The following is an 11,859-nucleotide window of genomic DNA, read 5'->3' on the forward strand; positions in this document are numbered from 1 at the left end:
AAATGGCAGATTTCTTTGCAAATTTTAATTATTTCAAGCCAACATGGCTCCAAAAGCCAAGGACACTGCATGGGCTCATTATGATGTGATTGATGGAAAAATGATATGCAAATTTTGCAATTAACCTATTGGAGGTGGGGGTATTCTCAGATTGAAACAACACTTAGTTGGGATAAGAGGCCAAGTAAAGCCATGTGAAGCACCAAATGAAGTGTTAGGTCTAGGTCCTCTTAGGGTAGAACACCTTTCCAAGTTTCAAAAGTTTGAGGAGAATAAGGCTAGGGAGAAGGCCATCCAAGATGAAATTTCAAGGAAAAGGGAATTATTAGAAGCCATGAAAGAGAGAGGGTATGATGATCTCCACTTCTATCCCTTCCACCAATGACCCCTTTCATTGTGTTCCTCCCGCTCTTGGCCAACAATCTAAAGGAACAAAGAGAACAAACATCCAGAGTTATTTCTCATTCTCTGCCACCACTGCCTCTATTAATCCCACTTCCTCCCAGCCAAGTCGTCAACCCACTTTGGATCAACATTGGAAAAAACAATGTAAAGAAATTTCTTATCAAAACATTGCTAGATGGTGGTATGATGCAAATATCCCATTTAATGTTGCTCGCTCACCTTATTACCAAGCTATGTGGGACTCTATTATAGCTACAGGAAAGGGCTTCAAAGGCCCTACCATGCATGACTTGAGGGAGCTCTTTTGCAAAAAGATATTTCTTCCATTGATGAGTATTTGGCTGAGTATAGAGAGTCATGGCTCAAAATAGGTTGTTCCATCAAGTCAAATGGATGAACTGATGGAAAGAACCACACTATCATTAATTTCCTTGTTTCTTGCCCTCAAGGAACCATGTTTATGAGATCAGTTGATGCATCTGATAAGGTGGAGGATGCAACCCTTCTATTTGAGCTTTTGGATGAGATTATTTAAGAAGTGGGGGAGCAAAATGTTGTGCGGGTCATCACAGATAATGCCTCAAACTATGGTATTGCTGGAAAGATGCTTGAGTCCAAAAATATGACCATATTTTGGACTCCGTGTGTTGCACATTGCATAGACCTCATGCTTGAGGACATAGGCAAAGTGGAGTGGGTAAAAAACATTGTAGAGCATGCCAAGTGCATTACAAAATACATCTACAACCACTCATGGGTTTTTCTTTAAAACCGGTTCATTGAGATCTTACTAGTCCCGGTTTGACCGGTTCCGATTTGAAACCCGATTTATTAGGTGGACCAATTGGGTCACCGGTTTCGGTTTTTAAAGCTATCATTTCCAGATGGCATAATATATGGTTAGAAAGGTCTCGAAACATGCTATTTGACTATGTAACTTTATTTTTCATTTGGACAACTTTTGACATCAATAAAAACCATTTTCAACAACTCTGCTCTACTATGAAACAAAATGCACTCAAATAGAATCAAACCCCTTTTCCTCTTAGTGGCCTAGTTATAACACAACACAATAGCCAACTAGGAGTTACATTTTACCCATCCAACCCTCAACATGAGTTACAACTCGACTCTTCTAAAGTCTTCTTCATGGTTCCCACATGGCTAGCCCCTTTTCCATGAGTAATTGGAGTTGACGTGGCGTCCTCTCAAATTATGGTGGTCAATCATGATAGATCAACTTCCAGGAGGCATAACTTCCTCATACAAGCTCCAATTGACGCGATTCTTGCACCATTGTAAAGGTATAGTTTCAATGTGTAGATTATGGAATCTAGGTCCATAATAAGTCCAAGACAACAAAAAGTGGTCATTTAAGGCCTAAAAATGGATCTTAAAGTTTTTCACTTAAAAATGACCTGCAAGCCAATTCCTCCAATTTTTCTATTCGTAAAGCATCGAGATGGATGACAAATAATATAATGATCCAATCCAAATCAAGGTGCTTTTTTTGGAAGATAAATTCTACCAATGAATGGTTAGCAATCCATTTCAAAGCTATTGTAAATACTAAGTAGTATTGGAATAACCAAGAAAAGACCCCTTAAAATACTCCAAAATAGTCATAGGGGACCCAAAGTGATCCAAGAAAACATGATTTTCATAGATTATAAATCCTTCCAATAGAAATACCAAAATTAAAAATAATATTTGAAACAACAGCACTTCAACAATAGCCACATAACATCAAAACCATGACTAAGCCAACGTTGATCATGTGAGGTAAATATGTGATAGGAAGAGAATAGTGTAAATGGATATGCCATCCACCAATCATCATAGTGCCAAAGACTATGTCACCATTATCCATATGTAACCATGAAAGGAAAGAACAGACAGAGATAATCCACCAAATGAACCAACATAAACAATGTATAACACCCATACACAGATGATCCCTTAAGGAGGATCACTATGCTCAACCACCCTCAAGCCAAGAAAATGGGATGTGTTACCCACTATAAATATACCTTTACCACTCATATCAATGTGAAAGGTAACACCTAGCTAAACCATTTGTTTCTTCTTGACTACGGGCTCTGGGCACTCTTAAAATTTCAATTGTTTGACCTTTCTACTTTTACTTGTAGAAGAATCCTCACCTAATTCGGCCTATATTAGATTTACCCCCTAGCTACATGTTTTGAATAACTTTTCCCATCATCTCCAAGAACATTGAGCACACAATTTACATAGTAATTATTTGCTAATGATAAAAAATTGAGCAATATTGTATTATTTGCTAATAATCATCATGTCTGTATCAATATTGTATTTTATAAGTTTTGTAGGGTGAGTTGCCTTAGCGTAGTCTATCTTCTAGAAAATTGTAGCTCTTATCTTAAAGGTTGAAATTCATATGTAATGTGTCTTTATGTATTTGATGGGTCTCTCTTTGTATCTAGCAATCACAACTCATGCATTATCATAGTTCTGCGATATAAATTATAAGTGTTCACATTGCACTGTATTCCACAACTAGTAAGTTTTGTCTCTCCTCTAGCAATTAGAGGAATTGATTTCATTCTTCTCACCACTCTCCATCTTGGCCCATAGTAGTTTGGTGTTATAGCCTAAATATATATAATTTGACAATGCTATCTATTAGCAATTGGAATCATTTAAGCTTCAATGAATTCAGTGGTTTTGTCCCATTCCCCTAAGGGAAATATGAATATGAAGCTAAACAATGGATATTCTTTAATTGATATTTCATTTAACTTTTAAAAAAATATCAAATAGATTTTAGTTTTAATTATATATTTATGTTAAAAAAGGAGTTGGCGTTCTGATTCTTCAATTCCTAAAGTACCAAACAAGTGCCACACCCACACTAGATTCTTCTAGCAATTTCAATTGCACCCACCATTTGTGTAACTGTAACACAAACAAGAAATAAAATTTGATAAAAATTAAGCTATATCATCGCAGATCAGTGATGTCATATTATCCAAATCTAAAAAAAGCACTGGGCATTAATCAACTAATGCATAGTTTTCAAAAGCCAAAATGTAATGTACCCAATACCCTCTATGCATTTTGAAGATGTGGGGTACATCTTGAAACCACCAATTTTTCACTCTAAAATTGTTTCTTTGATACCTTTCCTCATTCTCCTGCTATTAATTAATACTTGCATGCATGACAATGCAGACTTATGTAAGAAAAACTTGTCATTCAATAGCAATGGCACCACAAAATGACAATTGCTAGGTTACACCTGCAAATAGGACTGAACAAACCAGTGTTGCACTAATCGCGATAAACTCGTTTTATCGCGATTTTTTTTTTAAAAACGATATTATCGCACGATAAAAACGCATATATTTTTTGGCTGGTTTTTATGGAAAATCGCGATTTTTTCAATAAAAATCTTTGCTATGTCGGGCAGCGCGTATTTTAACTAGAAAAACACGATTTTATTTTTCATTTGGACAACAGACAGGCGCGCGACGGGGGTTTGGAGTCTTGGAGTGAGCTCTTGGTAATTTTGGAGCTGAATCCGCTAACTGGAGGAGAAAAACAAAGTGTGAGCTAAGGAGGAGACGAATTTTCTCCATAAAACCGGTATGGGCACCAACGTTTTGTGTTTTCACTATTTTGTAACTTTGTTTTGGTTTTTTTCTTATGTTTTTGGATGGGTTTGGAATCTGGATAACCCATTGTTTTTTTTCTATGTTTTTGGTTGGGTTTGGAATGGGGTTTTAGACATTTGTCCAATGTAATTTTTTTTTAGTTTTTTTGGTTGGGTTTGGAATGGGGTTTCTTAAATTGTATGTAATTTTTTTTTAGTTTTTGTACAATGTAAATTGTAAGTTTGTAACTTGTAAATTGTAATCCTTATTTTTCCATAGGTTCCCTGAAACACCATTCAAGTTTTCAACTTCAAAGTTCAAAGTCAAACATGCCAAGGAAATTGGATCATCTGTGGGAATTTGGTGAACCTGATGGAGTGAATGATAGAATAAACTTGTCTTCCAAGTTGTGTAGGCACCATATGTCAAGGGGGGGGTGTACATATTGAAGTATCACCTTGCACAAATCCCTGGATTTGATGTAGGGCCTTACACAGAAACAAATCATGAAATCATCCAAAGAGCCATGAAATCATTGGAAAATTTAGACCACACAAAAAAGGCCAAAGCAGAAATGAAGAGGCGACTAAAAAAGTCAGTTGAACAAGGAAGTGGCAGTGGTTCTACTGCAGCATCAACCAACCCGGTAGCTGCCTCATCATTTTTTGTTCCTCGAACCACACCTGGTTCACAGCCATCTATCACTTCAATGCTTAAAAAAACTGAGAAAGAACAAGCTGACAAGTTGCTAGCCAAATTTCTCCTTTGGAGTGATATTCCTTTCAGCATTGTAAGGAATAATCCATTTTTCCAGCCTGCTGTTGATGCTATTGCCACTGTTGGCCCAGGGTACAAAATCCCTTCTTATCATGACATTAGAGGCCGGATTCTTCAAAATGAAAAGCTTGACTGCACCAAAAGATTGGAGGATTTTAGGGAATCATGGGCACAAACAGGATGCACTGTGATGTCAGATGGTTGGACTGACCAAAAGGGGAGAACCCTTATAAACTTCTTGGTTAGTTGTCCCAAGGGGACTATGTTTATCAAATCTATTGATGCATCTGCACAAATCAAAGATGCAAGAACTTTATGTGATTTGCTGGATGTGTTTATTTTGGAGGTGGGTGCAGAAAATGTTGTCCAAGTCATAACGGATAATGTTGCAAATTATGTTGTTGCTGGCAGGATGCTTATGGACAGGCATCCTACTTTATTTTGGACACCTTGTGCTGCACATTGTATTGATTTGATGTTGGAGGACATAGGGAAAATTTCCTTTGTCAAAGATATTGTTGAGTCATCCAAAAGCATTACAAAATTTATATATAATCATACATTTGTGCTTAGCTTGATGAGAAAATTCACCAACAACAAAGAGTTGGTGCACCCCTCCATTACACGGTTTGCCACCAGTTTCATATCTCTTCAATCCCTCTTGAATTCTATGTGGGATGTGAAGAGAATGTTTCTTTCAGAGGAGTGGCATGCTTTGACAATGAGCCGCAAACCAGAGGGAGAGGCCATATGCAGACTAGTTTCATATCAGAAAGACTTCTGGGCGGGAGTGCAGGAGGTGTGCGTTATTACTGAACCTTTGGTAAAGGTCCTTCCGATTAGTTGATGGTGAGAAGTCCGCAATGGGCTATTTGCATGAGGCCATGGACAGGGCAAAAGAATCCATTCGAATCTACTATGATGATAAGGGAGATGAAGGGTTTCAGAGACAACTCCTCCTATGGGGAGTGATTGATGAACGATGGAACAACACACTCCATCGTCCCATTCATGCTGCAGGGATCTACCTGAACCCCACATTTTCTTATGCATGTGGGTTCGTATTTGATGTTGAGATGATGGATGGATTCTTAACCATTGCCTAGAGGATGGTGCGATCTCCAGCAGAACGTACAGAAATCTCTAAAGAAATTGAGACATATAAGATGGCAGGTGGCACATTTGGCTTTGACATGGTTGTGACTGATAGGATGATTAAAATGCCAGGTATTTTTAAGTTTGTTTCAAATTTCATTCTCTTCAAATTCCCTTTTTTTCTTATGTTTATTTAAAATTTTATTTGTAATTTTGTTGTAGATGCCTGGTGGAGAATGTATGGTCCCAGGGTACCCCTTCTGCAAAAGCTTGCCATTCGAATCCTCAGCCAAACATGTGGCTCCTCAAGATGTGAGCGCAACTGGAGTGTATTTGAAAAAATACACAACAAGAAGCGCAACAGGTTAACACTTATAAATTTAAAATATTGCAAATTTCCAAATAATTTTTTGAATTCATTAAACAATTTTTTTTATAATTATTATTTCATGATCTTTGTACAGGTTGGAGTCCCAGCGACTTAATGACATGGTCTACGTCTACTACAATCTTCGATTGTGGGTGAGGCAACTTGAGAGGACACCTGATATGGAGGCCATCTCATTGGATGGGATTGACACCACTGCTGCATGGAGGGTTGAGGCCGAGAGGCCTCTCATGGAGTCTGTTGATGATTGGTTAGTGCAGGATGTAGTGGAGGAAGAGGAGGAGGAGGAGCAATAGGAGGAGGAGGTGACACCCCCTGCCCAGGTTACCCCTGCCACCAGTAGAGGACATGGTCTACCTCCTATAGCTCCTACTCCTAGTTTTTCAGCTTCTAGAGCACAGCAGAGTCCACTGCCAACTCCACCAGCACCAACATCTACATCTAGAGGGAAAGGGAAAGCTATGGCATTTTCTCGCAAGAGGGGCAGAGGAAATCAATAGTATTAGAGTTTAGTTATTTTGTTCATTTCATTGTATATGACATTATGACTCATGAGATACATTATTATATTTTTTGTTGATATTTTGAGGTTGAGTTGGGACTCAGGAGTCAGGACTTACTATTCAGGACATGATTCACTGTTATGTGTGATGTAACACTAGAAATGATATTAAACATCTTATATTAGTTCTTTTATCATATTTATGTGTCAATGTATTTATTTTATGTTGTAGATGGTTTAGATATTAAATATATATATATATATATATATATATATATATATATTTGTATGTTATGATTTTTTCCCGATTTCTTCCGATTTCTTCCCCGCACCGAAATTATCCCGATAACAATTAGTGCAACATTGGAACAAACCATCAAGTAATAAAATCCATAACAAAAACAACATTAATTCAGCACAATACATTCATGAACACTTATAAGTTATTTGTCTAGAAGGTGTCCACTAACTAGCTGTAAAAGAAAGATGTTCCAGCCAACCATAGACTTCTTGCTGCACCAAATCTCTCTGCAAATGAGGCTACCCCCAAGTTGAGGCTATGAATCTACAAGGGTGAACTCTTCCTATGGTTGGCTCTAATTCTCTTCTCATAGCCCAATTCAAAGGTTCACAATCAATAACACTCCTATAGTGGTCCCAATCCACAACTCTCTTTCCCCATCTACCAGCACAACACAAGGGGGACCCCATTCTCTGATCAACAGTCCCTCAAGCTATCCCCCTTCCCTCCATAACTCCAGCACAGGTTGGCTTGGAAATCTCACTACTTGGATTCCAGGGATTATCAATTGTAGTGAAATTCCTCAGTGACAACAATAATCATTCCATACAGTGACAATTTCTTTAATCCATGCCATGTGGCTAAGCTATAGCTTGGTATAATTTGATTACAGTAGGTTCATAGTAGTTTACTAAGAGATAAGTCTCTCGATTTCCCCTGACTGAATGATAATTTGCTTGCATAGCAAAAAGGTATGGCATAAGTTTGCATGGCATGAAAGGGCCACATATCTCTATGGAGAGCCCATATACCTCCTCCATGCGATTATCCAAAGCTTAGGAGAAAATTAAACATGGATTAAAGAGCACTAATTAAACAAAGTTGAGGACTTCGGCTTTGAGCCCCTTAAGTCCCCTTTCTTTCCCCTCTTATGGAGTCACAGCCCCTCATTCTTTTGTCATTATCTTCTGCAGCCTATGTGTATTTTTTAAAATTATCATTCAACGTACAACCTTAGATATTACATCATTTGGCATTTAGCCATTCGTCATATACGTACATAATATTGATCTGGAACAAGACCCTGCATTTGGAGATAAAGGTGTACATGTTTTTTCAGGGATTTGGAAGCTAATATGCAGTAAATGATCAAGCCCATAGAGAAGCGCTGCTTCTGTCTTTTTTCTCCCCAAAATGTAGTAAATGATATTGCTTCAAGCCCATAGAGAAGCGCTGCTTCTGTCTTTTTTTCTCCCTTTGTTTGTAGAGTTTTGACATTGTTTGCTGCTGTAACTATCAAATTTGTTATGAAACGGAAAGTTTAGACCTTTTCCTAGGACTATTAATGAAGACTTTTAGAAGGCCATAAATGGTGAATCCAGATGAATTGCCAACAAGATGTTGCTTCACATGTGAGATTAGAGTATTAAGCACTCCATCAGGGTTCAATTCTTGCTGTAGTCTGCCATGATAGGCATGAGTTTCAAAGGGATGAGGCCAAGTGCAGGTTACAGGCAATTTTTGTGAAATACCTAGCCCTCAAGGCTCAAGCATCGCAGCTAATACGTTTAAAACAGTGTAGCCTTCCCTTTCGGCCACAGCCAACCTTGCTTAAATTGTACTCATTATTATATTTATAGGTTTGGCTAGGACTGACCTTGTACACGTAGATTTGTAACCCCTCTTGGGAAAAGTGCCCTATTCTTAAGCTGTCTATAAATACACGACTCTCATTTGAGATTTGATCATTTTGTGGCCAACCTTGCTTACATTGTACTCATTATTATATTTATAGGTTTGGCTAGGGCTGACCTTGTACACGTAGATTTGTAACCCCTCTTGGGAAAAGTGCACTAGTCTTAAGCTGTCTATAAATACACAACTCTCATTTGAGATTTGATCATTCTGTGACTGTCTTTCAATCTTGATAAAACAATTTTCCCAAGGGCACCTATGTTGCACTCTCTTCTGCTTGGGATTATTTCTCTCTCTAACTCACTTGTTCTTAGGTTCTCTCTCTATCTAACTTGTTCTTGGGTTACGGGTAATTTTGGTATATACTATATTACGTACCCCTCAAGGCTCAGCATGACACCTAAGTGAGAGAAATGTTTAAAATATTATAAGATTCCCTTTCAGCCACAGCCAACCTTGCTTACATTGTAATAATTATTGTGTTTCTAGGTTTGGCTAGGGCTGACCTTGTACACGTAGATTCATAACCCCTACTACAAAAAGGGCCCTACTTTTAAGCAATCTATAAAAACACAACTCTCATTTGAGATTGATCTTCATGTGACTACCTTTCATTTTTGATAAAGTGTTTTGCCTAAGTACAACAAAGGTGCGCTCTCTTGTGCTTGGGTTTATTTCCCTCTCTAACTCACTCTAGGGCTACACTTCTCTTGGCTGATTTCTCTTCGAGTGTTGCACTTCCCTGGTACTGGTTTATCTCTTTATTGTTCGAGTTGGGAATTGTTTTGCTATCTCTTTGTGAACTCTCAATGCAATGCAACACCTCAGACCATATTTTTCAAAGCATTTGCAAAAGAAAATAAAAAGAATTCAGGGGAATTGATTTTGATTGTTAAAAAAGCTTGCCGAAACAACAAAATATAACTGCTGTCATGAAAAAATGACAAAACTGCAAAACATCAGATAGACAGAAAATACGAATTGCCCAACTCCTTGCAAATATCACCAAGTTCTCCCCGATATTTTCGAAGTTTCTCAAGTTGACGGCCTTTTTCAGGTTCAAGTTATGATTGCCAATATTTTACGTGATATTTCCGATAAGTTTCTTTCTGCACCCTTCGCGATGTATTATTTGGAATAGATATGTGTAACATTATTTTCTATGGATAAAATAAACACACAAGAAAAAGGGCAACGGCACTTACGTGAGAGGATCGGATAGAATAATCCGCAGCGAGGATTCTGATGACTCTGTGCTTGCGGTCGTGCCTTTCCTTTCTCCGAACGCACCTCCCTCGTCCACTCCCGCGTCCTTCGGAGCAAGTGACGCGGTTGATTGCAGCAATTGAGTGTAATAGTTATCGGCGTCGGGCACAGAGGCAACTGGAAGGGTCCCCTCGTGGTGCAAGCCAGGGGGAATCCTTGCTTGGTGATGTTCATGTAAAGAAGCCGTGTTCGCGGTGGCGCTGCTGTTATTATTTTCTCTGGGCAGTGCAGGAGGTTCCTTCACCAACCCATCTCTATAAAACCCAGAGGATGCAGCCACCCCTCCTCCTGCCCCTGCCCCTGCCCCTCCATTTTGTGCCGCTGACGTGGCGTCTAGCAATGCAGGGGCACCCGAGGGCGACGGGAAGGAATTGAGAAACGGGGGCGACAGAAACATATTTAGAGAAGTATGGTGGTTTTGCAAACCGGTCTTCGGAATACCGCCCTCACGATCTAAATTTGATTTCTGAAAGCCCTCTAGACCGCCATGGACACTACTGCCGTTATTGTTGCTGCCGTTGTTATTGTTGCCGCTATTGTCATTGGCAGCCATGGAGTCTTGCATTCTCTCCACTTCTCCTTCCATTTCCCCGTCACCATCATCCTCATCGTCATCCTCGTCCTCGGACCCTTCTTCGCTCTGTGACCCTGCACTTCCATCGCCACCTATCACGCCAACCCGATCGCCCCACTCCGGCTGGCCCGTTCTCCCTCCAGCATTCCGGCCGAGCATGCCTCTCATCTGTAAACCGCCACTGTTCATGTTCATGTTCATGTTCACAGTCCCCCGCCGGGAATCCGGTTCCACGACCATACCATCCTGCCTACCATCATCGGCGCTGTACATACCGCTTCTGAAATCCCTCTGAGGAGCAAGATACCTATCCCGATCGTTCGCATACAGCTTGCCGCCTGGTTCAACGAAACCGCTCACGCCGGCGGGTCGGGCTTTCCGTCCCGAATCTCCCCGCCTCTGATTTACCATCGAGGGCGCGCAGCGATATTGTAAATGGTCGGGCTGGTAGACCCGCTGGGAATTAAGAGCTGTTTCTATCCTCTGAGACGAAACCAGATTCATATCCTCCGAACCCATGCTTCTGCCTCGATCCTCACAATCCCAAAGGTCTCCGCCTTCCTTCATACAAAATTAAAAATAAGCTCTTTCCCGGAGAAACGAGGCTTCAAAACCCCAAACCTCCAGTGGCTGATGAATTCCGTCGATTGCATAGCGGAAATCGAGCTCAACGGGGAGCTCCGGGGGCGGAGAAGATAAATATGTTTATGGAATTCCGGAATTTAGACCCAAAAAGGGGCAATTTTGAAAGGGGAAGAACGGCAGTGGCGTGGCATGTCGCCCGACGACAAACAGGATCGACCGGTTTTAATGGAGATCGAATGTTATTCTGAAGTACCGAAAAAGCTTTTTTCCATATAATATCACATCACAGATCGGATCGGATTGCGCCTCGGAATGCATCGAACGAAAACCCGGATGATTATTCCCTTCAATGGATGCCCTGCAGAATATTTTTTCTTTTCATTTGCTGAGGTGCCCCTCTTTCGGGTTTTGTTGATTGAGAAAGAAATCAAAGAGAATATCTTTGCAATTGAGTTTAACAGTCAAATTTGTTGGTATATTTTAATTTATTGTCGAGTTGCGTTATATTAGACTCTTTATTTTTCCTGTCTCAATGGATTGGAAATAGATAGATAAATTTAATTTTTTGTTTAATTTTTCGGTAAGGTAAAATGTTATCCTGATTTATTGATTTTTTAAAAATCGTAAAGATTTATGTAGCATTTAAATCGATTATAATGTTAAACGGTCGTATGGATATTATTTTCCTAATTAAAG

The 11,859-nt window shown here is 39.5% G+C and overlaps 1 protein-coding gene across 2 annotated transcripts in view; it reads right to left on the minus strand.

Annotated features, from left to right (window-relative positions):
• The window catches only part of LOC149158080 (uncharacterized), a 211,929-nt gene extending 200,343 nt beyond the window's left edge, over positions 1–11,586 (minus strand). Inside the window, exon 1 of one of the 2 annotated variants that reach the window (XM_089436104.1) lies at positions 9,944–11,586. In XM_089436104.1, the coding sequence (XP_089292230.1) occupies positions 9,944–11,145 (1,202 nt within the window). In that variant the 5' untranslated portion in view covers positions 11,146–11,586. The remainder of the gene's footprint in view (positions 1–9,943) is intronic. The other variant, XM_089436105.1, reaches the window with a different exon arrangement.
• Positions 11,587–11,859: the final 273 nt, after the last annotated feature.

Source organism: Pinus tabuliformis, chromosome 5_2, assembly GCF_031772625.1.
Source record: "Pinus tabuliformis cultivar Carrire ecotype Pingquan chromosome 5_2, CPIR1, whole genome shotgun sequence".
Classification (NCBI taxonomy): Eukaryota; Viridiplantae; Streptophyta; class Pinopsida; order Pinales; family Pinaceae; genus Pinus; species Pinus tabuliformis.